Source organism: Acomys minous, assembly GCF_964271855.1.
Source record: "Acomys minous genome assembly, chromosome: 2".
Taxonomy (NCBI): Eukaryota; Metazoa; Chordata; class Mammalia; order Rodentia; family Muridae; genus Acomys; species Acomys minous.
In genome coordinates this window covers 22,287,119-22,313,380 of record NC_140484.1, presented here as the reverse complement: position 1 = coordinate 22,313,380, position 26,262 = coordinate 22,287,119, and the positions used below count along the sequence as shown (strand labels likewise).

The 26,262-nt window shown below is 44.9% G+C and overlaps 1 protein-coding gene across 1 annotated transcript in view; it reads left to right on the top strand.

The window, feature by feature from the left end:
- Positions 1 to 26,262, top strand: part of PDE6C (phosphodiesterase 6C) — a 63,438-nt gene that overhangs the window by 15,871 nt on the left and 21,305 nt on the right. The window contains exons 2-14 of the mRNA XM_084763948.1: positions 152 to 304; positions 408 to 497; positions 1,292 to 1,432; positions 6,479 to 6,553; positions 7,431 to 7,495; positions 7,592 to 7,658; positions 9,397 to 9,444; positions 14,903 to 15,052; positions 15,848 to 15,991; positions 17,083 to 17,151; positions 18,999 to 19,145; positions 19,388 to 19,495; positions 19,931 to 20,040. Of these exons, the coding sequence (XP_084620074.1) occupies positions 173 to 304; positions 408 to 497; positions 1,292 to 1,432; positions 6,479 to 6,553; positions 7,431 to 7,495; positions 7,592 to 7,658; positions 9,397 to 9,444; positions 14,903 to 15,052; positions 15,848 to 15,991; positions 17,083 to 17,151; positions 18,999 to 19,145; positions 19,388 to 19,495; positions 19,931 to 20,040 (1,346 nt within the window). The 5' untranslated portion in view covers positions 152 to 172. The remainder of the gene's footprint in view (positions 1 to 151; positions 305 to 407; positions 498 to 1,291; positions 1,433 to 6,478; positions 6,554 to 7,430; positions 7,496 to 7,591; positions 7,659 to 9,396; positions 9,445 to 14,902; positions 15,053 to 15,847; positions 15,992 to 17,082; positions 17,152 to 18,998; positions 19,146 to 19,387; positions 19,496 to 19,930; positions 20,041 to 26,262) is intronic.

The following is a 26,262-nucleotide window of genomic DNA, read 5'->3' as shown; positions in this document are numbered from 1 at the left end:
CATGGGGTGGGGGTTGGAGGTGGAACCACCGAGCTGGAGCCCCTGCCGTCTGTCCGTAGGATTTTAATCAGAGACTGTCTTAGATTTACCATTCTATGATTCGGTTCTATTTTGGCAAGGCCGTGAACATTCTTTTTTTTTTTTTTTCCAGAACAGCCATTTTTCTGACTTTATGGACAAGCAAACTGGCTATGTCACCAGGAACCTGCTGGCGAGCCCGATTGTGATGGGCAAGGAGGTTCTCGCTGTGGTCATGGCAGTGAACAAAACCAACGCTCCTGAGTTTTCCAAGCAGGACGAGGAGGTAATGCTAATACAGTGCTCCACCAGACTTACAGGAACTGACTTGTATGTACATCAACAGGAAGGGATCCCAACCGTAACTTGTTCCTCTTTGTGGCCCGTAGGTCTTTTCCAAGTACCTCAGCTTTGTTGCTGTCGCCCTAAGGCTCCAGCACACTGGCTACCTGTACAGTGTGGAGTCCCGGAGAAGCCAGGTAATGGGTGGTCACTCCGTGCTCAGCTTCTCTGGCAGAGGGACCCAGAAGTAGCGGCAAGTCAGGCTCCTCTTGTCCTTCATGGGGGCTTAAGCCGCATGGAGCCCATCCTCCTAACCTTGGTCGCAGGTGTCCTCTCACTACCTTCCCTGTCCGGCCTTCAGCCCTCCTGCTGGACCTACAACTGGCTCATTAAGTCTGTGTTCTGGGTGCCTGTGATGGTTACAGTACCCACCTCACATGGTTGGCATGACTATTAAATAGTCGTTAGTTCTCACTTTAAGATCTCTGGTTGTGGATCACTGTAGGAAAAGAGTCGCTCATTTGTGGTTTATTGTTTCCATGAAATAGAGGGATAAAGAGGAATTTCTGCGGCCAAGATCCTCAAGTCCTTTATGCACATAATGCAGGAGTGGACAATGAGACGAAGGCATCTAAGTTCCCTCCCCAGGCCAACTTTCCAGGTTAGGTTCGCTCTGACTAGCTAACGATGCATGGAGGAATCACGTGACTCCCTACGCATGAGGTCCAGTGGCAGCCTACTGATACTGGAGCCTTTGCAAATATTGAAAGCATTTGTCCTTTGCCCAGGTCTTGGGAAAGGTCTACCCATCATCCCCCTTAGAGAAGCTGTGACGTTTGTTGGAGGTTCAATCTAGAATGTCAGTTTCTTGCGAGACGTGTTCATTTTTGGATACACTTCATGTTTTCTTCAAACTAATATTCCCTCTCTGTCTCTCCCCCTCCCTCCCCTCTCTCATTTGTTCTTTTGTTTAATGAATGCTCACTTCCAGATCCTTATGTGGTCAGCCAATAAAGTATTTGAAGAGCTCACTGACGTGGAGCGGCAGTTTCACAAAGCACTGTATACCGTCAGAACATACCTGAACTGCGAGCGCTACTCCATTGGGCTTCTGGACATGACCAAAGAGAAGGTTTTTCATGTTCCGTATGCCTCGCCTCCCCTCAGGTCACCTAGAGAGAAAGCATGCCAAAATGAAATGTGGCCCATCGACGACAAATGGACAGCAAGACTAGCGCTGCAAGGGCATAGCACAGAGGCTAAGGAAAGCAATAAGGAGCAAAGCGGCACAGGCTTAACATTTGGCTTTTCTATTCCACATCTGTATCTATCACCAGCAAGCCCTAGTTTTGATTAATGGATAGCCTCTAATTTTAGACTAGTTCTAATACATATAATAAGTGGGGCAGAGAGCACAGGATTCCGGTATTACACCCCCCTCCTGCTTCCCTCCACCAGTTTTCCCATTGTTGAAATGTTGCATTTGTGTCGTACATGCAGAGTAGGTCAGCTCTAAAATCCCTTGTGTATAGGAAGGCTACTGGCATCTTTGTAGCATGCCACTTTTTTTAAAAAAAGATTTTTAAAATATATTTTATTAATTTATTCATATTACATCTCAATGGTTATCCCATCCCTTGTATCCTCTCATTCCTCCCTCTCTCCCATTTTCCCCTTACTCCCCTCCCTTATGACTGTGACTGAGGGGGACTTCCTCCCCCTGTATATGCTCATAGGGTATCAAGTCTCTTCTTGGTAGCCTGCTATCCTTCCTCTGAGTGCCACCAGGCCTCCCCATCCAGGGAACGTGGTCAAATATGGGGCACCAGAGTTCGTGTGAAAGTCAGACCCCCCCCACTCTCCACTCAACTGTGGAGAATGTTCTGTCCATTGCATAGATCTGAGTAGGGGTTCGAAGTTTACTGCGAGTATCGTCCTTGGCTGGTGCCATAGTTTGAGCAGGACCCTTGGGCCCAGATCCACCCATCATAATGTTCTTCTTGTAGGTTTCTAGGACCTCTGGATCCTTCTATTTCCCTATTCTCCCATGCTTCTCTCACCTGGAGTCCCAATAGGATGTCCTCCCTTCTGTCCCACTTTCCTGATAAGTGAAGACATTCATGGGACATGCCCCTTGACCTAGTGTCCCGATATAAGTGAGTATATACCATTTGACTCTTTCTGCTTCTGGGTTAACGCACTCATTATGATCATTTCTAGTTCAATCCATTTGTGCACAAATTTTGGGAATTCCTTGTTTTTAATAGCTGAGAAGTATTCCATAGTGTAAATGTACCACAGTTTCTTTATCCGTTCTTCTACTGAGGGACACTTAGGCTGTTTCCATGTTCTGGCTATTATGAATAAGGCTGCTATGAACATGGTTGAGCAGATGTTCTTGTGTGCTGGAGCATCTTCTGGGTATATTCCAAGGAGTGGAATAGCTGGGTCTTGAGGATAGCATGCCACTTTGATGTCAGCTCTAAGGGTTTCCTGGTGGAGTCTCTGGTCTTTCATGTATAAGATGATGTTATCTGCAAACATAGGTATGTTGATTTCTTTCTTTCCCATTTGTGTCCTTTTTTCATTCTTTTTGTCCTAGCTAACACTCCAAACATCATGTTGAACGGGAGTGGAGAGAGTGGACATCCTTGTCTTATTCCTGGTCTTGGTGGAAATGCTTCTAGATTTTTCCCCCCACATAACACGATGTTGGCTGTGGTTTATCCTACATGTCCTTTATTATGCTCAGATACATTCCTTTCATTCCTAGTTTTTTCAGGGTTTTGATTATGAAAGGGTGTTGCATTTTGCCCAAGGCCTTTCTGCTTCTTTAAATGATCATGTGGTTTCTGCTCTTGAGTCCATGGATGAGATGCACTACAGTCATTGATTTGCTGGTGTTGAACCATCTCTCCACGTCAAGCCGCCTTGATCATGATGAGTGATCTTGGATGTGTTCTTGAATTTGGTTTGCAAACTTTTATTGAGAATTTTTGCATCTATGTTTATCAGGGAAACATACCTGGAGTGAGTATGTGTGTGTGTGTGTGTGTGTGTGTGTGTGTGTGTGTGTGTGTGTGTGTGTTTGTGTGTGTTTGAGAGAGAGAGAGAGAGAGAGAGAGAGAGAGAGAGAGAGAGAGAGAGAGAGAGAGAGAGAGAGAGAGAGATATGGATATTAGGGTAGGATGGTAATATTGACTTTGTAAAATAAGTTTAGAAGCATTCATTCTTTTTCTGTTTTATGGAATAATTGGAAAGAAATGGCGTTAGTTCTTTGCAGAAGTCAGCTAGAGTTGTGCAGTGAATCTCCCTGGGCCTGTGCTGCTTCTTCTTCTTCTTTTTAAAAATTCTTTTTGGTTGGGAGATGATGATGACGACGACGATGACTATTGCTTGAATCTTGTTGCTTGCTATAGACCTGCTGAACTTACTGATTTCCCTTGGTTTAATTTTGATATGGAGGGCATACCTATCTAGAAAGTCACCTGTTTCTTTTAGTTTTTTTTTTCCAGGCTAGTGGAATATAAATTAAGGTGTGTTTTTACAATTTTCTGAATTTCCTTGATATCTGTTGTAATCTCCCCTCTTTTCTTGTCTAGTTTTATTAATATGCTCCCCACACCTCCTGCCCTGGTTAGTTTGGCTAACACTTGGTTACTCTTATTTATCTTTTGAAAGAACCAACTCTTTATTTTATTGGATATTTGAACTTTTAAATTTTCCTAAGTAATTTCTTCCATGATCTCAAAATTATTTATTTTTGTGTACTGCTTTTGGGTTTGGCTTATTCTTGTTTTTTTTAAGGCCCTAAGACAGATCCTTAAGTTGTCCACTTGAGAAATCTGTTTGCTTGCTGGCTTGTTTATGGCTTTCTGAGGCAAGGTTTCTCTGTGTAGCCCCGCCTGTTCTGGAACGGTCTCTGTAGAGTTCCACTCGCAGAGAGACTCACTTGCCTCTGCCTCCTTCCTGAGTGTGGGATTAAAGCCGTGCTCCACCACACCAGACATCTGTTTTTTAAATGTAGGCACTTACAGCTGTGATGTCTCTCTTAGAACTGGCTTCCTTGTCTCCCAGAAGTTTGGACATGTTATGTCTTATTTTTCTTTCAATTCTAGGAATTTTCTAATTTTCTTCTTGATTTTTTTAGTGATCCATTCATTATTCACTTGTAATCTCCATAAGTTTGAGAACTTTCTGAGCTTTCTCTTGCTGATGATTTCTAGCTTTATTCCATCTAGTCCGTTGTAATGCAAGCAGCTAGTTCAGTTTTTGTACATTTGTTGAGACTGACTGCTGTGGTTTGAATGAACAACGCCCTTCCTAGGCTTGTGTATTTTACCACGTGGTCTCCAGTTGCTCGAGCTCTCTCTGGAGGCTATGGAACCTCTGGGAGACAGAGCCTCACTGGAGGAAGTACATCACTGTTTTGGGGGGAGGGGCTTTGAGGTTTGTAGTCTTGCCACACTTCCTGTTCTCTGAGTTTGCTTTCCTGAGTGTGAGTGGAAATGTCATCTGCCAGGTTCCTGCTCCCGCATTCCTTGGCATCCTTGGCATCGTGGACTCTGTCTCACTGAAACTATAAGCTGAAAATAAAGCCTTTCTTCCTTAAGCCGATTTTGGCGATGATATTTGTACACAGTAACAGAAAATCAACCCATTTGCTTTGTGTCCTAATCTGTGAGCTTATTTTAGAGAAAGCTGCGTGGGCTGCTGAGAAGAATGTGTACTCTGTAGTGTGGGGAGAGGAAGTTCTGTTGACATGGGATGCCATATAACTCCCTGGTCTCTAGATAGTTTGCTCAGGATGATCTGTTTATCTGTGAGAGTAGGATAATGGAATCACTCAGTGTTACTGTGCTAAGGTTAACCTGTGATTTTTCCATACTGTGGTACGAAATTGTGTCTATCTGTGCTTGCTGTGGATACATGCCGAACCTATGGATGTTGCTGCTCCAATACAATTTTAAAAAATAGACTAGCTTGTCTCTGTGACCTTTGCTCCTCTGCCGAAGATCAGGGGGGATTGTGTATATCAAATTCTCTCCAGGCTCGTCCGTTCACTGCTTCCCCTTCTCCCTCCTTTGCTAACACCATGCTGCCTCGGTTGTTACGGCTCTGGTGCAGGAATCTAAGTCAGGCACTGTCAGTTCTCCATCCTTCATTTCAGCAAGGTTTCAAGTCTCCTTGTCTTTTTCATCAGCGAACTGGAGACACCTCTTTTTATCAGTTTTGAAAACCTGAGATATACAAGGTGTTGAGTGCGTCGTAGGTGCATACTGATTGCTAGTGCCTATTTGGCATTTTGTATCTGAAAAAAAAAAGTAGAAAGAAGGAAGGTATATTATTTCTAGTATGATGTCCACTCTCATCTTTAATTCTGTTGGTAGACAGAATTCAATATAACTGATACGGTACCATTTATATCTCTTGCTATTCATATGATTGGAAGTTGTTTTTCAAAGTCGCTGTTCCAAGTGAGCAACATAGGACCAGGCAGCAGAAAAGCAGGGTGCTAACACCTGCTGTGGACAAAGTTTGGCTTAGGATGCTCTTGGTTGCCAGGGAAACATCACTTTTCATCTGAGGAACACATTTATCCAGGAGCCCCTCTGCCTACTCCCCCAGTCTCTTTCACTGATCTAAACTGAACACATACCTTCCCTTAAATTAATTAGGGTGCTTCATGTAGACCTCCTATGGACTGGGCAGGGCCCATCTTTCCTGAACAAATTAGTGCCTGATATCAAAAGGAATATGAGGTTCAATTAGCAAGATGGGGGAGATGGGTGTTAGGTAAGGTGACTGACTAACTAAGCTGTGAGTGACCTCAACTAAGCTTCTTAACCGACCTGGCTTTGGTGCAGCTGTCTACAAAACAGATGCTAGACATGGCAGACGCTGTGGGGAACGCTTTGAACCTTATGGAAGCCTATGCCCTATATTGTTCATTTAATCTTCACAACAAGCTGAGAGCTGTGCTATTCTCACTTACATATGAATAAAGGATAATACAGTCACACAGATTCATGCGCAACATTGCTGAGAATGGTAGTTTTTTCAAATCTATAATTCCCGAACTATGTAGATTAACATAAAGTATGTGAGTGCATTTTATTCAGATAAGGTAAGGTGAATCATGGGATAGCGTGTTTCATAATGTTTAAATTGCCTCTAGGAATTTTATGACGAGTGGCCAATCAAGCTTGGAGAAGTTGAACCTTATAAAGGACCAAAGACTCCAGATGGCAGGGTAAATGCAAACATCTTCAGTGCTGTCTGTGTGTGTCGCCAATAGATTGAAGTGCCCGGAAGAGAGACGCTTCAGCGGGACCCTGCCCACTCTGTCCCATATAGCAGCGTGCACCTTAACCTCTCCCGAAGCTCTTGCTTTCCTTTTCCACAGACCCGAAGCTTGCTGGGTGGGTCTGTGGTTCTCTGCACGGAGGGAGGCTTCAGAGCTACTGGCACAACATTTTAAGAAGTGCTTGGGCCCTTTTCCAGCAGTGCAGAGTGACCTCCTGGAGGCTGTGGTAGACTTGCTGCCACACTCAACTGCAAGCTTTGTGGAGGCAGGAAGTGCGTTTGCTTCTCTGCCACCATTTTCTCAGCCCATGAAAGCCAGAAATCGGCAGGTTTGTTTGGGCCCCAGGTTTTCCATCTGCCCCAGACTCTTCTAGCTTTGACGAAGAGTCCATTGACCTATGGAGGTGCCTGCAGAGATTAGCCAGTGATAAATGTTTGTTTGCAGTTGATAAAGCATGTGATTTTGTTTCCCTAATGAAGTCATTACTGTCAGCTACATCTGGACAACAAGAAGCAATCAGTTAAAAGTAAAGACAAGAGTTACTGGTGGTTTGCTAGGCAGATTCTCACAAAAGCTATTTGGGTAAATTCAGCTTTTTAAAATGACAGTGAACCAATTCTTGTTGCGTGTGTCTAGCCAATACTGTCTCTTGTATGATCACAAGCCTGTAACTAATATGTGAGTAGCTTAGTGATTTACCTTATACAGAAAGCTGTGGCTAGGAAATCGGGTGCTACTTATAAGAATTTTAAAGCGCAGTTCTTCAGTGAAGATCTTTTTCTTTGGGAGATAACACTGTGCCCACATTCTCCTTCCTTCCCAGGAAATCATCTTTTATAAAGTCATCGATTACATTTTACATGGAAAAGAAGAGATCAACGTCATTCCGTGCGTGTTTCCCTGAAGTAGCCGTGGGTGCTGCCACTGGGGTTTTGTGCCTGATCATTTCTATATGTGCCAATGACTTTTCCAATCTTCTCCAAGGTCGCCTCCTGCAGACCACTGGACGCTCGTTAGTGGATTGCCAACATACGTTGCTGAAAATGGGTTTGTAAGTCATTAGACAAACTTAAATGCTAAGTTAACAAGGGTATGAGACTCTTACGAGTCACAAGACAGATACAATCGCCGAATCAGGAATGCATGATTGACGTAGGTAAAAGGAATCCAGGAAGGAAAATGTAGGCTAGTCAGGATTTGAAATCATGTGGGAATATTTAGTTAACTTGGGAAAGATTCATCCATTTCTCGACCTCTTACTCTGAAGCCACACACTTTCAGGCACCTGTTTAAAGCCAGAGATAGTCAAAGTCGGTGGCTATGACTCCGGATAGGGCTCAATTCCATCTCGAGAGCTCACGGATCTCACTATGATCACAAATGTTTTCTGTGAGACCTCAAAGTAAAGGCTGAAAAACATGTTCATGACCGGAAGGCTAGAAAAAAAAAGAATTGATTGGTTTGCATCTTTAAACCACTTTTGGGAGATGAGCAGTCCATGAGGTAATGCCAAACATTCAATTAGATCACGAAGTCAACGATGGCACCAAAGAGTCCTCAAGTTCTTAAATTATACATAATCACAGAAACAGAAGGTGCTGGGTTTAGGGGTGCATGCCTATGATCCCAACAGAGGGGGAGCACTGCTGATCCCATGCCCTGCAAAGCTGCATAGAGAAATCCAGACTCAAACAAAGAAGAACAAACAAACAACCCCCAAAGTAAACATGCACAAATAAATAAACAAAGGCTTCAGGCGACTTCCAGACTTCCACATTTTCTTTGTAAGGCTAGTGTAAAAACAGAGGATATGTGTTATCCACCCTGAGAAAGCACATGACACCAGCAGGGTGTGTGGCTCACAGAGCTTGGAGTGGTGTGTGAGATGCCCTCCAGACCTCAATGCAAAACTGTCAGATTGGTTTTTTTTCAGGAATTTTGTGAGCAGGTAAATGCTGGCAGCCTGTACTCTCCATGGTAGAAGTATTTACATGAGGTGAATGGGCAACCTATACAGCCCAGGGCTTTCCCCAGCCCCTAGCCGGGAGGGCCCACCCCCCTCTTTGGAGATCACAATCTGAGTTTCACCCAGTGAATCTAAACAGAACACTAAGTCTTTCTGGACTTCAAGGTCCTCATCTTTAAAAGAAGAAGGTTACTCACCCATTACCATCCAAGCTAGAAATGCTATCATTTTAAGTTAAACTCTGGTTGAGGTGAAAATACAGTTTTGAATTAAGACCAGCTTGTACATTTGGCCCAGGTACAGATAATCCAGAGCAACTCAAAATGGGTGTGAGAAACAGTCTCCGAATCCTGGAAGTTAAGAGCAGCTGTATTTCATAGGAAGTTCTTACTCTGGAGGAATGGAAACCCTGCCTGGCCCCTTCCCCTAGCCCCTCAGTCACCTTACTTTGTGAAAGAATAGAACCCAAGCCCAGCAGCCATGCTAATGCCTGCCTCAGCAGGACGGTGCTTCTGGTCACCTTTCTCTGATGTTTGGGCTAAGGATTTATCTGGAAGTCAAAGGACAAGGAAGTGGGAGAATGAGAAGCAAATATGGCACTTAATGTCAGTCAATGGCTTAAAAGAAAAGGAGGTCACTTCCGGGAGCTGTTAGCAAATCCAGCCTGGCCTAGGGAGTGTGTGTCAATGTGTTCACCAAGCAGCCAAGAGCGGTGTGGGAAACCCTCACTCCCAGCATGCCCTCTCTTACCCTCCTCCCTCATGGGCGTACATGGCCCCAGCCTCACGATGTTGCAAAAAGGACTCTGTCTCTTGCTTCACAGATCTGTAACATGCTGAATGCGCCTGCAGATGAGTACTTCACATTTCAGGTAAGGGTAGCCATGGGCCTGCCTCAGCCCTCAGGACTGAACAGAATCTGACAGTGTGGGTGCTCTTGCGTCCTCCTTATCCACAGGGTCTACCTTATGGGCGCCTTAGGTGTAATCAGCAGGCACACACACGGGGCCCAAGCTCCAAAACTCTAGCTGGGCCAATGACTATCAGGAAGCAGGTTTGAAAAAGGAGCCTGAGAGAAGAAAAAAAAGAGGAAGGGGAGTATGTGTGTGTGTGTGGTGTGTGTGTGTGTGTGTGGTGTGTGGTGTATGTGTGTGTGTGGTGTGTGTGTGTGTGTGTGGTGTGTGGTGTATGTGTGTGTGTGGTGTGGTGTGTGTGTGTGTGTGTGTGGTGTGTGTGTGTGTGTGGTGTATGTGTGTGTGTGGTGTGTGGTGTGTGGTGTGTGGTGTGTGTGTCTGTGTCTGTGTATGGACACATGCTTGCACACTGCTATACTTCCATTCCCTCCTACTCTTGGTATTTTAGGGGCAACAACTGAGCCTGGTACATGACTGGTCCTCCATAGCCCTTGTTTGCATGAATGATTGGCCCCGCCCCAGCCCAGCCCTGTGATGCCTTTCTCAGCAGCCCTTCCTATAGTATACTGTGACTGTGATCAAAAAAAAAAAAGAAAGAAAGAAAGAAAGAAAAGAAAAGAAAAAAAGAAAGAAAAAGAAAAAAGAAAAAAGTTCTTATTGGTTCTCTGGATTTTACCTCTTCTTCATCACTATTCAGAAAATCACATCCTGGAGAGGGAGTCCCCCAACCAGCTCCTGTGGATTTACTTCCGCCCACTGTCACGCGTGTGGTGCCCGTGGAGTCCCTCAGAGGCCTTGTGCTGAAAGCTTGATCTCCATGTTCATGTACACACTATTTCCTGATAGGGATGTGGAGAGGTAATTCAGAATAGAGGGTGGGTGGAGCCAGAAGGCACAGGGCATCATCACTAGCTTCGTTAGAAAAAGCATTTTTTTTCAGGCCCTCTTGTCCTGTGATGCCCTTTGCCATGTTGCAGTGCAGTGAGCGGCTCTCTGAGATATGGAGCCATGTTCATAGACCTCTCAATCTCTCAAAATGTGTGAAATATAAATTTACATTTTTTTCCTTAATATATCACGCAGCCCACGGTATTCTATTACAGCAACAGAAAAGAGAGTAAAACAACGAAAGGACTTTGGAGTTCATCTTCTTCTTTATAGCTTATTTAATTCTCCACAAGGACCTGCCCATCATATCTGCTTCCTGGTCCCTTTAGAGAACTAGGTGAAATTGCTGGACCAGCATGCTGCAGTCTCCCTCCCACCTCCTCATGTTAGCAGTCCATGCCCTGCATTTCATAAACGTTAAATCCCTGATGGGGTCAGGAGTAGAAATTGCCCTCCCCCAGGAGCACCACTAATGTCTACCTTTCTCTCTGCTGTTTAGACACACAGAGTCCCAGCAATGCCCGATTGAAGAGCTAGCTTCCTTAGGGTAAGGGTGATCCTGCCAGGGCAGCAAATAAACCCTGCCTTGGGGAAACCCAGACACAGCTGTTTGGCTAAATGGAGGTTTCCCCTGGCTCTGCCTGCCCCTCCCTTTGTTTACTGATGTGGAAACACACAAACACCATATGGTCCCATTGCTTCTTGTCCCCTCCCTTCCTGCAACCAGAGCTTGACTGTGATTACGGTGTGCCCAGCCCTGCCCCAACATCTATAGCACTTGTGAGCCAGGGTGGACTGCATTGATAAGAAAGGTAAACGGTGAATTTTTAAGTATTGGGCCCTGGAGAAGCTGCTGTGGAAGCAGAGGGTGAGAATGGGGTTTGTGCAGCATAAGAAGGTGCCCCCTGAGGTTTCGGGGGGCCCTGGAGCCACACTGTGAAGAGGATGGGGTAGGGCATCATTGTGGCTTCAGGATGTCCTGAACTGAGACAAATCTCTAGTCTATAATGATCTCTCAGAATCCAGCATACTTAGTGTGGTACCCATGGAAACACGCTTGTCAGAACCCCAAAGGTTCAGGCCTGCTATGCTTTGTCATCATGTTTGTTCTAAGGCTCTGGCCTCCCAGAGAGTGACTGAGTGTGGCCGGCCCATCTCAGGGGCAACCAGGCTACTCTGATGATGGGCAACATCAGCCTAGGGAACCCCAGCAACCTTGCAGATTGTTCCAGAGCTGCACTGGGGTGATTTTACTCATGCTGTGTCATCCTTTCCCCCATACCCTGGGGAAGACCCTGTCTATCTACAGCTGTCCCCAGCTGTCTCCCCACACCCCCACCACACCCTAAGCATGCCTTGAGTATTAGTCCCCAGAGCAGATACGGGACGGGGCATCTGTCCTCCCCAAAGCATCAGCCTCTATCATCCACCCTCTGGTTTGCTTTTTTTGTTTTTTGTTTTGTTGTTTGTTTTGGTTTTTCAAGACAGGGTTTCTCTGTGTAACAGCCCTAGCTGTCCTGGACTCACTTTGTAGACCATGCTGGCCTCGAACTCAGAGATCCGCCTACCTCTGCCTCCTAAGTGGAGTGCTGTGATTAAAAGCGTGCACCACCACGCCGGCCGCTTTCCCATTCTTACCCCACCTCCTCACGCCCTACCCTGATTCTACTTATTCCCTGTTTTCTATCTAACAATGTTGGGTAGAAAAACCAAAGATGGAAAACGAGCTGTTTTGGGAGCAAACCAACAGAGGCAGTGGTTCTCAGACTGTGTTCCCTGAGGACAGTGTATCTGTTTCATATGCTGCTGTAAGAAAAAAACAAAAACAAAATGAATCAGCACCTATTCCTGGAAACAACAGGATAGACATCAGTCTGTCAATCTTAAGGACAGAAGTGTAATATGGTTCATACTGTACTAAAATCAAGATGTCAGAGGACCGTGTTCCTCTGGGAAGACTCTAAGGAAGGGCCTGTTTCCTCATCTTCTCATGCCCTTGGCTCCTATAGGCTACTGGGATTCCTTGTCCATACCTGTGTCCATTTTCCATGTCAGCAGATGAACCACCAGACTCTGTTCTGCCAGGTGTTCCTTCCCTGAGTCTGATGTCACTACTTCTCGGGTTCTTTGGGTCCTGCTGTATGATCCAGGATAGTTTCTACCTCACAGTTAACTGATGAATAGCTCTCCGCTCATCCTTAAGACCACACCCACGGGTGCTGCACATTAGCTGTAGGCATCTTCGGCCAGGGAGGCTTTGTTCTATTCACCAGTCAGTGTTCCTTGAATTAAACTTAGAGATCCTTCCTTTAAGGAGGCCCTCAGCTCGCGCGTGCGTGTGCGCGCGTGTGTGTATGTGTGCATTCATGTTGTGTGTGCATGTATGTATGTATATGTATATGTGTGTATGCATGTTGTATGTGTATATGTGTGTATGTATGTGTGCACAAATGTGTGTGCATGCATGTATGTATATATGTGTGTATGCATGTTATATATGTGTGTATTGTGTATGTATGCATGTGTATGTGTGCATGCATGTTGCGTGTACATGTATGTATGTATGTGTATATGTGTGTATGCATGTTGTATGTGTATATGTGTGTGTATGTGTGTGTAGAAGAGTATATAGAATTGTCTTGCTTAAAAGTTTTACCTTAAATTTTAGACTTATTTTATCACTTTGCTGTCAAAAGCTCTAATTACCAGCAAAACAAGTGAAAATGAACAAATAGCAAATGGATATTTCCTAAAACATCCAGAAACGGTCTGTAAAGCTTATGTTGGAAGGCTTAAAATTATACATGATGGCTGGGGATGTGGCTCCTTGGTAATTTCCAAGGATGGAGTCTTGAGAACATTATAAACTGAATGCTTTTCTAAAGCTTTGGCCAGTACGGCCCCTTCACTGAGGGCTTCTGCTTTTCCCTCCAAGGACAACAGCATGAAAAGCAATAAATGAGTTATCCACACTGCTTGTGGTATAATAAGCAATCACGTGTTGACAATTAGGTGCCCAGCACCATTCTATTGCGTACATGAAACTGAGCACTTATGTAATAGTCTCTGCCCTTTGATCAGAACATGGTTCCAAAGACCCAAACTCGCAGTTCTGAAGTATTTGGGAAACAGCAAGGTGCCAAAATGCGTGTTCCAGGCAACGAGTCCTGTTTGAATTTTGAAAATTCAAGTTCTGTGTGGGTTTGGAAAGTTAAAGGAAGCTTCATGTGTGAGCCAAGACTGAACCCAAACCTCTGTAGAGGGCTATATAAGCTACCAGATGTTTGAAAACCCATTGAAAACCCAAACCATTGTGATGTGTTGCGGCTTTGCCTTGGCCACACACCGTAGTTCTCTCAATTGAGGGGGCATCAGAATTGGCATGGGACCTTGTTTCAGGTGTTTTCCCAGAGACTATGTATGCCTAAAAAGAATCTATTGTGGGAGCTGGAGGGATAGCTCAGTGGCTGAGTTTCTTCTTCTCTTCCAGAGGACTGGAATTGGATTCCCAGAACCCATGTTGGGCACTGTCTGTTACTTCAGTGAATCTGGTGCTCTCTTCTGGCATCTGTGGGCACTACACTTACATGTGCAAACTCACACACAGACACATATGTATACCCACACATTCACCACTCCACCCATATAAATATAACTTAAATGTATATATATATATATCTTTAAAAATCTTTTTCCTGTTTTGGCCACACTTTGAGAAACATTTCTGAAGGAATTTGTCTGCATCTTTTCCACTAGCTTGGGAGCATCTTGACACAGGGCCCATAGCTGACTCTAGCTTACAGCTCTAGCAACTGGTCTGGTTCTTGGCTTGTCATTGGGTCTCACAAGTCTTACTAATCATGAAATATCATCAACTGGAAGACTATCTTGATGGATTAGATAGAAATTATGCTAAGTCCTTTAACGGAGAGACCTAAACATAAGAAATTAACCTACATAGGCATTGTAAGATGGTGACACAGCAAAGGAAACAAAGAGGTAACATTAGGCTAAGAAAGTCTTTCCGTCCCCAGGAGTGGGGACCAAAGAGGGCATTAGAGTATCAGAACACAGTTGCCCTAGTTCTGGTGCACTTGAGTGGAAGACCTAGAGGACTCGTCCTAACCATGTTCTGACCCCAAGATTTACTTTAAAATAAGCTAGGTGGCAGGTGAGTGGGGTGGTTGTAGGTGTAATAGAAGGGTGCCTCACAGTGATGGGATAGTTAGGTTGATTCTAATAGTAGTTGAGATTTTCCATAAAACATAAGCATACACATAAGCCCAAAGGCACATGTAAATCCAGCGAGACCCAAATAAGGTCTTTGGGTTGAATATTGTCCGTTTCCTGGATTTGGTACTGTACCACAGTTACACGGGATGTTCCCATTGGTGGGAGCTGCATGAAGAGTCCATGGACTTCTCCGTACATTTCTTCTGAAATTTCTTGTAAATCCATAGTCAAGAATAAAAAGTGAAAATATTCAAGTAACAAGCTTCTATTGTTATTCTATTCTTACTATTTCTAGAAAGGACCAGTAGATGAAACTGGCTGGGTCATTAAAAATGTCCTGTCCCTGCCTATTGTCAACAAGAAAGAAGACATTGTGGGGGTAGCTACGTTTTACAACAGGAAGGATGGGAAACCCTTCGATGAGCAAGATGAACACATTACAGAGGTAAAATCTGGGAAGAAGTGACACATGTGTCTGTGATACTTGTATCTGTGACACATTACTAGGAATTCCAACATTTTCTGTTCAAGTGCGAAGTTTTTATTTCACCCAGGTTCTTTCCAATCCTATAAAAACAGCGAAGAGTGTTTTTTTTTCCCTCCCTTCCTTTTTTATACTCTCTCTCATCCTCAGCTTCAAACTTCTGTTTAATTTTTAGGCCCCATTTTGTTTTATTCTGTTTGTAATTCCTTTCCTGCCGCAGAAGGTTCTTGAAGATCGGCATTTTGAAAAACGTAGTCAATTTTACCATCTAGACAAGAAGTTCAGAATTTCTTTTTTCTTATGTCATACAAAGATCTGGCTTGGCAGCATGGGTGGGGGAAGGGCCGGTGGAGCCCCACCCCTTAGCCGAGGAGCGATTGTTAATCGGTGGCTGGGGAAGGGTGAGTTTTCTTCAGGAAAACACCCTGAGAAGCTACTCATGCTCCAGGAGATGGTCCCACACCTACGCACATACAGGGAGAGCTAAGTGGGTCCCGTGGGTTTAAACATGGAGCAAAAGAAGTTGGGAGCTGGGAGCGATCGGGGAAGAGCTGGGAAGAAGAGAACGGAGGTGAATTTGATTAAAAGAGATTGTACGCACACGTGGATCTCTCAAGCAATAATAAAAAAACGTTTTCTAAAGACTAGAACTGGGGTGGTGGTGGTGGAAGAAGAGCACTATGGGAAAGCGTGTATGTCCCCAAAGCCATGCTCATTTAACTTTGGAGGCTCTGAGTCACTGTTCTTACACTTCAGACTTTAACCCAGTTTCTCGGATGGTCTCTTTTAAATACGGATACCTACGAGAGAGTGAATAAGCTGGAAAGCAGGAAGGACATTGCTCAGGAAATGGTCATGAACCGCACAAAAGCCACCCCCGAGGAAATCGGCTCTATTTTGGTGAGTGGGGAATCCAGTCCTCAGATTCTGGGACTCGCCTACTGCCTGGGAAGTCAGGCTAATGCGAAGAGGCTTATTTCTGGGATAAGGAGAGGAAGACCCAGGGGAGGTGGAGGAGGAGCCTGCAAGAGAGCTACCCTTCCTGGGGAATTCCAGACCACCGTGTTACATTAGCACTTAGTGAAAACCAGCTCCTGGGTGTGGAGGAGCAGAGACAGTGACGTCTAGATCCAAGCTTGTTAGTGAGGAAAACAGCACTTTGAAGAAGAGCCGTGCATCAGCCAGCTATGTGTGTACCAACCACAGCAGCACCTCGCTGACCTAGATTAATAAGCATCTATCTTTTGCTTACATAGCTGTGGGTTGAGCAGGCTCAGATTGACCTTGGAGGCCAAGCTGTGAGTCTGGTTTGCTCTTTGACCTCTCATCTATTGTGGACCAGCAGCAACCTGGAGACGTAAAGTCTTTGCTCACATGACAATCTCTAAAAAGTCTCACTGACTAAACCAAGTCACATGATTGAGTCCAGTATCATTTTCTGATGAGGGAGCCTGTGGATTTTTGCCAAAAAATGTTCTGATTATCATAAAAGTAAGGGGAACCACATTATATAGCCACTTTCATTTCTTGCTTTTTCTAAGTTTTAGAGTGTGACTATAGGTGTAGTCTGGTGTTGAGGGCTTGGTTTGGGCTTCCTGGCGCCATTAAGAGTTAAAAGATATTTGGCTAAAGTATTTGAGATGATGAAGAGGAAAGCCCGTGCAGGAATCACATGAAACCGCTACAGCAAGCAGGAAGAGAGATGTAAGCCACTTTGTCTCCTTTTTCCTTTCTGCCTGCCTGGAGCCCGTAGCTTGCTTTCAGGATGGCTTGGTTTTTAACATTTTGGAGAGGGAGAGGACTCAATCACATTAGGTTATTTCTTTAAAACAATTCTTCCTAGTCATTTGCTACGAGTCTCTTCCCATACAGAATGTCTTTATAGGTAAACAGAAGGGCAACCTAGTTTTAAATTTTCTTAACTGGTTTTAGTAGTAGAGTGATCTTACAGAAGTCTACATAGGAATTCCTCTATTGCTTTTCCATTTTAGAAATTTAAGGAGAAATTAAATGTAGATATAATTGAAGAGTGTGAAGAGAGACAGCTCCTGGCCGTGTTGGTAAGTGTTTCTCTCTGAGCCCTATGTCCTTTTAGTAGGATCTATTTGAACATACTCTCTTTATTTTTCAAGTAAATGTTGACTTTCTTCTTCATGACATTTTCCCAGGCTGGAAAGAAAGGAGATTTCTTCCAAAGACTGGTCTTTTGGTTTTCTGTTTCTTTCCCCATCATTGTGCAGTATGGTTCAGCCCACAGAGATCCTTTACAATTGTAGCTAAACTAGATGGCAGCAATAGGCACCCCAGGATCTGGGGAGACCGTGGCTACATTGATCTCAGTAGCTTTGGATTGCAGCACGGCCATCCCAGAGGGCATGGGAAGGGGGCAGAGCTCAGCCCTTCTCAGGCCAATGACCATCATGGGAGAGAGCACCAAGAGGGAGGGGTTAGCAGTAGCTATATGGTCTACCCTAGACCTCCAGGGGACTCAGCTCAGTGAGCACTGTGCTGAGGGGACACAAACAGACTGAAAAGCAGGTCACTTCCTTCCATGAGTTGAAACTTCCCTGAGATCAGTTCATAAACATTTGAACACCAAATAGCATATGCTTGTTTTAAGCAAAACTGCTTTCTGGTGCCTAGGCTGTTCCCTCGTGCTCCGCTCCCTCCTGATAATTCCCAGTGACCTCCCGTGCCTCCTCCTCCCGACTGTTACCTCTCTCTGACTTGTCTCCCACCATGGTAAGTCCTATCTCCTTCTTCCTCCATCCCCTCCTCTGCCTTCCCTTCTTCCTTCTAGCAGCTCAGCCGTGGAGATGCCCCTTCAGCATTCCCCATCATCTGCTCGATGGGAACCTGTTCCCAAGCATCCTGCTTCTCCCTTAGCACTGAGCTCATAGTGCCTTCTTGTCTAATCATCCCGAAGCACCTGTTTTTTATTTTTTGAAACAGGGTTTCTCTGTGTAGCCCTAGCTGTTCTAGAACTCTCTCTCTCTGTCTCTCTCTGTCTCTCTCTGTCTCTCTCTGTCTCTCTCTGTCTCTGTCTCTCTGTCTCTCTCTCTCTCTCTCTCTCTCTCTCTCTCTCTCTCTCTCTCTCTCTCTCTCTCGACCAGGCTGGCCTCAAATTCACAGGGATCTGCCTGCTTCTAGGATTAAAGGTGTGTACCATCACTGCTTGGCTGGTCTTCACTTTACACGCATCTCACTAAACTAAATTTTTTACTGAAAAGATTATTTTTATTTATTTATTTATTTATTTATTTATTTATTTATTTTTGGTCTTCCAAGTGACAGTCATGACCTTGTGCCTGTTTACTTTCCATTCCCCCACATATTCCTAACCCTTTGAGGCTGGTTTAAAATTTAAAACAAGAACCCCTGCTATTGGATTGAAGTCAAAACCACTTAGAAGAATTTAAATATGCCTCCAAATTGAGATTTTACTGTTTATCCCATACCAGTTGTTGTATATACTGAGATGGTTTAAGAAAGAGGTCAGAAAGAGGAGCCCATGGCATTGTGGGAAAGAAAGCACCAAGAGGCAGGGCGTGGCTGTGTGGCACAGGGACTTGATCATGGGTTTCTTTTATCGTTGTATCTCTTTTTAATTAGTGTGTGTATGTGTGTGTGTGTGTGTGTGTGTGTGTGTGTGTGTGTGTTGTATAGCACAGTATCATGTGCCATGGTACACATGTAGAGGTCAGAGAATAACTCATAGGGTCAGTTCTGTCCTTACCATGAGGGTTCTAAGGACTGGCCTCAAGTCATCAGGCCCTGGGGGCGAACACCTCGCTCTGCTGAGCCGTCTCCCCAGCCCCTCCAGTTCACCCTTTACCACTGATATTGGCTGTATGTCATAAAGACCCACGGGCTGAATATATCCTGAAACAACCTGTCCTTTCCACAGAAGGAAGACTTGCCGGACCCGAACACAGCAGACCTGTATGAGTTCCGTTTCAGCGACTTGCCCAATAGCGAGCATGAGTTGGTTAAATGCGGCCTGCGGCTGTTTTTGGAGATAAACGCGGTGGAGAAATTCAAAGTACCTGTGGAGGTCAGGTGCCATTTCACTTGAAAGGCTGTTTGATTCCGTTGCCGTGTTTCACTGATGTTTTCCGTAGCCCCAAAGATTAGCTCAAGTTAGGATTTCAAATGATCATTAACTTTGTGACTACAGCGCCTCAAACTCTGTCAACAGAACAGCTTCAGCAGGCTTTTAGATAAGCGGGCCCAGGCCTCCTCCCCTTTAGAATTCTGTTCTAAAGTCTGACCGGGGTTGCTGCCTTTGGGTAACAGGTTCTCACGAGGTGGATGTACACAGTTCGGAAAGGGTACCGCCCTGTCACCTACCACAACTGGCGGCACGGATTCAATGTGGGACAGACCATGTTCACTTTGTTGATGGTAGGTACCACCGATGCCGGAAGCCATTGAAAGTCTTTGCACCTTTGAAAATTCCCCGCTTGAGGGACGACGAGAAAGGGGTATGTCCTGTCATGTCAGACCTACTAGTTGGCATCCAGGGCACAATCCCACAGACTCCAGCCCTTCTGCAGTTCATGCCAGAAGTATGGGTTTTCCTGGGCACTTGTCTAGATTATCAACCAGAAAGTCACATGCTTACCATTTTAAAGGAAAAGGATCCAGATGCCTGCTAGGTTTTGAAACTGCCCAGGGTGCCACAAGACTCACTAAAGACAAAACTAATCTTTGGGGTCAATATGGTGACAACCGTTCCTTCCCACTCCACCCCGCCCCCACTTCCTTGCAGTCAGACTGGGTTTCAGCTGGTGTGAGATGTGCTGACCTCTATAAATACACGTTCATACATCTTTCTAGACGGGGAGACTAAAGAAGTATTATACAGACCTGGAAGCTTTTGCCATGCTCGCTGCTGCTTTCTGCCATGACATTGACCACAGAGGCACCAATAATTTGTACCAAATGAAGTAAGTGAAGACACGGATGCCCGCACTGTGTGCAGGGAAGGGAGGGAAGATCTTCCGTCCTCCCTGATCGGCAGCCCGCTCACTCCTCCTCCGCATTGATAGTCTCAGGACTGCTGTGTCCCTCCACCTCGTAGCATCTGCTCTTCCCCCACAGTGGCTGCCCGCCTCATTCCTTTCTGCCTCCATTTCTGAGGTTCCCCAGCTTTGCTCACATAACTTTAATCAGAATATTGAATTCAAATATCCAAGGGTATGAATTGAAGGCTTACACTAGCGTATACCTAGGGAACGCGCCCTGCTCGGGCTGGGAAACATGTCTTCTGGGGCTTGTAATCACTCACTTTCTGGTCCTTTAGTTCCACCATGTCCTCTCTCAGCTGGTCTTCTAGCATAGCATCAGACCGTTCCTTCTCTCGTTCCAAGGAAGGAAGTTCAGTCAGGATCGCAGGTGCAGACTAGCGTCGGGCAGGTTTGGAGTCACGAGCCATTGCTTTCCAATCCTTGATTTCCTCATCTGGACACTAGGAATTATAGTAATGATGTACAGCTGCGGAGATGAAATTGCATGATGCATATGAAATCTTCAGCCACACATCACACATGGTGGGTCACTTCCAACGCTGACCCACATCCTTCAGAGGTAGTGAAGCCTTCCAGAGACCATAGGCTTTGGTATGGGAGGCTGTGGACTACAACTGCTTCCTGGTTGAAAACTTAGGCAACTCACTGATTCTATCTGTGATGCAGTTTTTCTTTAATTATTATTGTTGTTGTTGTTATTATTATTATTATTATTATTATTTTGGTGTTTTGAGATAAGGTTTCTCTGTGTAGCCTTGGCTGTCCTAGACTCACTCTGTAGACCAGGCTGGCCTCAAACTCACAGCAATCCGCCTGCCTCTTCCTCCCGAGTAGCTGGGATTAAAGGCGTGTGCCACCATTTATTATTATTATTATTATTATTATTATTATTATTATTATTATTATTATTACAACAACACAGTTTCTTATTTAGGAAATAGGAATAACAGTGGCCTGTCACAGACTGTTGTGGGAGTCAACTTCCCTGAGACCTGTGTACCAGGGACTTGAAGTCAAGGCACTTGGCGAATGAGGGGCACATTTTGAGCAGTCTCTCCAGACTTAGAACAGCTGTGCTGTTCAGAAAGGAGCATCTGCACTGAAGTTTGGTCCCAGGACATCACCTGAGGGTCCAGCCTGTGCTTTCCATTCTGTCCTCACTAAGAAAAGGGTCCTGGGGTCAGTGGAGTCTTCTCTCATTCTGTGCTCTGCCCCCATCTCTTTTTTTCATTTAATTTTCTTTCTTCTGTTCTTTCTCTTTCCAAGATAGGGTTGTGATGTACAATAGGCTAACCTTATCCTTGCAATCTTCCCACCTCAGTTGGGCCCACAGCTGACTGCTCGCCATGCCTGCTGTGATGAGCACCCCTTGTGTGCTGGTGCTGATGTAAGCACGTGTAGCCTTGCCTCGTTTCACCTCCCACTGCCTCGCATTATCCCCTCTTTCCTGCCTAAGTAAACAGACTGAGAAACATGGAGTCTCTTAGGTTGTAGTCAGCAGCAGAGCTAGGTTGAGGCCTGTGGATTTTCGAGATGGATGGGGCCATATCCCGGGCCTCACATTGGCCTGGTATCTAATCAGTTGGCGTTTTCCAGCCATTTCATTCGGGCAAATGGAACAGAAGGAATGTGTGGTGACAGAAGAGTTTCTTGACATCAGACTGGGGACAAGCCCATCTTCTTCAGCCTTGGCACAAGTGGTGCCCTCTGGTAGATTCATTAAGTTCCTGGAATCAAATGCAACCCCAAACTACCCTCCCCCGCCCCCCCCAAAAGCCTCAGCTAGCCCCTTTATGTACTCCTGTTGCCCAGGAATAATTGCTCAGGATTCCTCAGAGACACTGCAGTCTCTGGAAAGGCTGACTAAGGCTAGAACAACTAGACTTTGTCCTCGCTCTGGTGGTGGCAGGAAGCCCACCTGCAGAGTGACCAGAAGCTGTTGGGACACAGGGGACACCTCCTGGCTTGACCCTGCGCCTTTGGTCTGATCACTTGCCTCCAGGCTGTCTGACCCCTTATCTTCTCAGACTTGGACTATGCACCCTGACAACACTTGAAAGCTCCCATTTTCAGTTTTATCACTCCCCCGAGGTCCTGTGTACTCTGCTCACCATGTTTTCCCAGCCAGTTGGCTTTTGTATGTTTGCAGACTTCTTTCCCCCCTCATCTCCTTTTCTCCCTCCCTCCCACCCTCCCTCCCTCCCTCCTCCCCTCTCTCCCCCCACCCCTGTTTGTTTTGGGTTTTTGGTTTTGTTGTTGTTCTCTGATTTTTCTATCTCCCTGGACAAATGCAGCCATCAGAGAAGTAGTAAGAATTTTCGTTTCCCCTACCCCTGTATACCTTCCTGTACTTTGTGGTCTGCACTCGATTATTTTTCCTAATGGTGATCCGTCAGCTCACACCGCAAAGCCCTAGTCCCCACCTGGCCTGGGATGATTCTAATGAGAGCATGTTCTCCGTGATACTGACCTGAACTTGAACTCCCTGTATATAATTTCTATTTCTCCTGGTTTGAGGGGTCTGCATCTGCAGGAATACATATGCGTTCTCACCCATTGCCTCTTCCTTTGTATAGTAAAGAGAACTGGAACATCTTTATTCTTTCTTCCCAAAGTATTTTCTTTCTCCCCCCACCCCCCACCCCAAAGTATTTTCTTCACAGGCTGAACACACTAAGGTTTTAAAAAACTTTGAGGGGTGTGCCTAGGAGGAACAGGGTCTGGCAAGCTCACTCAAACTCATGATCCTCTTGCCTCCCCTTCCAGCCTGCTGGGATTAGAGGCGTGTATCACACACCCAGCTTAAAGTACTCTTTAAACAACAGTCCCCACCGCATGGCTTTCTTTATCATGATTCTCCACACTTGCTACAGAGTTTTTATGTTATTTACAACCTGTGGGTCCCAAAGCAAGGATTCTTTTTTTTAAAAAAAAAATCTTAAAATTACATTTATTGATGTGTGTGTGTGTGTGTGTGTGTGTGTGTGTGTGTGTGTGTGCATGTACGAGCACCATAGTATACTTGACAGCTTTTGGGAGTCAGTTCTCTCCTTCTGCAATGTGAGTCCTATAGGTACAAACTCAGGCTTCACGGTGAGCACCTTTACCCACAGAACCATCCTGCTAGCCCTTAATTCTTTGACTTACTCTGAACTGAAATGTCCATTTAAGTTACACTTCGTCAGACCACCATTTAGGATTGTCAACCCCCCCCGCCCTCCCATTTTCCGTCACATAGAAGTCAGGTCTTCACGTTTCCACTGATGCTCATTTGAGGGTGGGTGACACTGTGCTTCACGGCAGAGCAAGGGCAGGTCTCCTGGCACACGACTAGAAAGATGCCTCAGGAAGTTGACTCTCAATGATGCTGCACTCTTGGGCACTTCATTCCAGCTAGCTAGTGAAAGCTGGGTGAACACAATCCTTATCCCAACACTCATGGAAAATTCCATGAGGTGCCTTCCCCAGTGATTTGGCTGAAATTTTTACGTAGCTGCCGCTAGGCCTCCAACAGAAAGGCATCTCACACTGCCTGGGCCTTGTCTTCTCATCCCAGCCTCCTCTCATGCTCTTGGTGATGGTTTCTATTTGTAGACCATCTGTTTAAGCAATCTCAGAACCAGTCTCCCCTCTCCTTTCCTGCACAAACCACATCACTTTCAACTTTTTGAATTTTAAGGTAATTTTTATTTGTGTCCAGCCTTTGGTCACCAAACCATCATCTCAGGATTTTCCTAGGAAGATTGTAGATGGTTTCCGAATGGCCACACATAATCCTCAAATATCTGTGGGACGATGGGACGAACGGGTGTCAGTCAAATGGGCTGAAACCTCACTCCTCCATTTCATGCTTTTGCCACTCCTATTGGAATTTAACCTTGAAAGATTATTCTCTGGAAAGTAAGGAAGCCCAGAGGGTTAAACAGTCACACTGCACATATCCCCTCTGTGGTCCAAGCTGCTCTCTGGCTATTTTTGCTTGCACAGTTAGACAACATCAGTCTGAACTGTGTAGTTTTAACGCTTCAAGCTCGCTGTGGCTAGGCATTCTAAAAATAGAAAATTATTACTGCATTTTATATTTTTTCTTTATTCTTAAAATATCTTCAAAACCCTCAGAAACGTCTCTGAAAATCCCCGTTCTAGAGCATTACCATGTCAAATTAGTCGGATACATATGTATGAATATGTATGCATATCAATTATTTTTATGTTACTTAAGTATCTGTGAGTCATCTGCCGACACCCGGGTATTTTGTTTCTAATTATTTCAATATGTGCTTCCCAAGTGTAAGTGTATACACAGAGAGACACGGCGGCTCCTCCCAAGTAAATTTTACAGTTGTTCTGGGATAGTAATCTGATACAAACTACTTCTTTTTTCTTTTTTTTTCTTTTTTTTTTAAGTTATCTCAATACTGTCCTTCACAGCACCTCCCTCCAATTGATTTGAGATATAACGAAGGATCATTTGTTGCATGTCATTGTTGAATACCTTTACTCTCCCTTCACCTGAGGTAGCTTCTCTCAGTATATTGTTCTTGAAGAGTCTAGGCTACCTAGTCTCCAGCATCTCTTTCCATCTGGAGGTACCCAGTTGCTTCCTGACCACTGAATGCGCTATTAATATTTTTGGCAGTTCTTTGTATGTGCTGCTGTGTCCTCCCGGTGTAAGAGGCCAGGTATCAGTGTGCCCTATTTTCTAGCATTTAAACTGCTTGTGGTCTAGATAGACATGTCGCCATCTGTTGTTTGGCAATCTTTCTGTGTAGTGGAACTTTCCCCAACCCTGTAGCGGTAATATGTCAAGGGTTATTTTGAAAACGGCCAATTTAAAAATTTAAAAAAATTTAGTAGCTCTTTGAGAATTTTGTAGATTTTTAAATCATATTTACTCCTCTTCCAGTCTTCCCAGATCCTCTCTGTGTTCACCCAAATTTATGTCTTTTTCTTTTCCCCACCAAAACCAATTTGTGCTGCCTACATATTCTCCAATGTCTAGTCTTCCACTCAAGCCTGATTGATTTATCAGGGGCTACACACTTAGAGAAAGCTGGCCCTTCCTTTTCCCAGCAGCTGACAACCGCTGATAGCACTACATTTAGGAGTGGGACTCTGTGTTCAACTCCCATGGCCTGTTGGGAGTTAGTCTGGCTTAGGCTTGCCCAGGTCCTGTGCATGGTGTCACAGCCACTGTGTGAAGTCATGTGTACAGCCGCCCTGCTGTGTCCAGAAGACACTATCTCCTTATGGTCATCTGCTGCCTCTGACTCTTAGCCTCTTCATGACTGCTTTTAGATATCTGCTTCTTCTTGCACAATGACCCCTGAGCCATGCAAGGAGCTGGGGGTGCAGAATATAATATATATATATATATATATATATATATATATATATATATATATATATATATATATTCTATTTCGAGGTGAACAATCTCCAATCTCTTAAAAATTTAAACATTTTATTTTTGTCTATTTTTCTGGATTTAAGTAAATTTTTACTTTAAAAATTTCGTGCAATATATTTTTCTCAATTATTTATTTAATCACTTTACAGCCTGATCGAAGCCCCCCTTCTTTTCTCCTCCCAGTCCGTGGGACTCTGCTGGATAAGGTTGAAGTCTGACTTCTCCAGATAGCCATTTTTGCATCCAGTCTATGATGGTAGCCTCCTTTTTCTCAGCTGGATCCTCACTCCACCTGATTTGGTAACCCCAGAACTTTTAAGGAATGTCACATAGCCCTCAAGATTACAGACCCAACCCTTTCCTGATACAGAACTTGCTCAGCAAGCACAGGGAATTCCTGGAAGTACCCCACCCTATGCTGAGGAGATCCTAGCCTCCAGCAAGTGAACTTTAATGGTACCAAGAAGTTATCCCCTCACCCATAGGATAATTAAGCCCTGTATTCTCCTTGTGATAGGACCCTGCATGTAAACAAGGTATTTTTACCACTGTATGTAGATTAAGTATCCTGGCACCCCTGGCCCTAGCGAATCAGACACATTCCCCTTCAAACCCCTCCCCACTGCCCAAGGTTTACAAATAAAGGCTGGCTGGCTGGCTTGGCTGGCACTCTTGTTTGTCATTCCTCCACCATAAACACTTATTCTGGGGAAAACCACAGCTGGATGCCC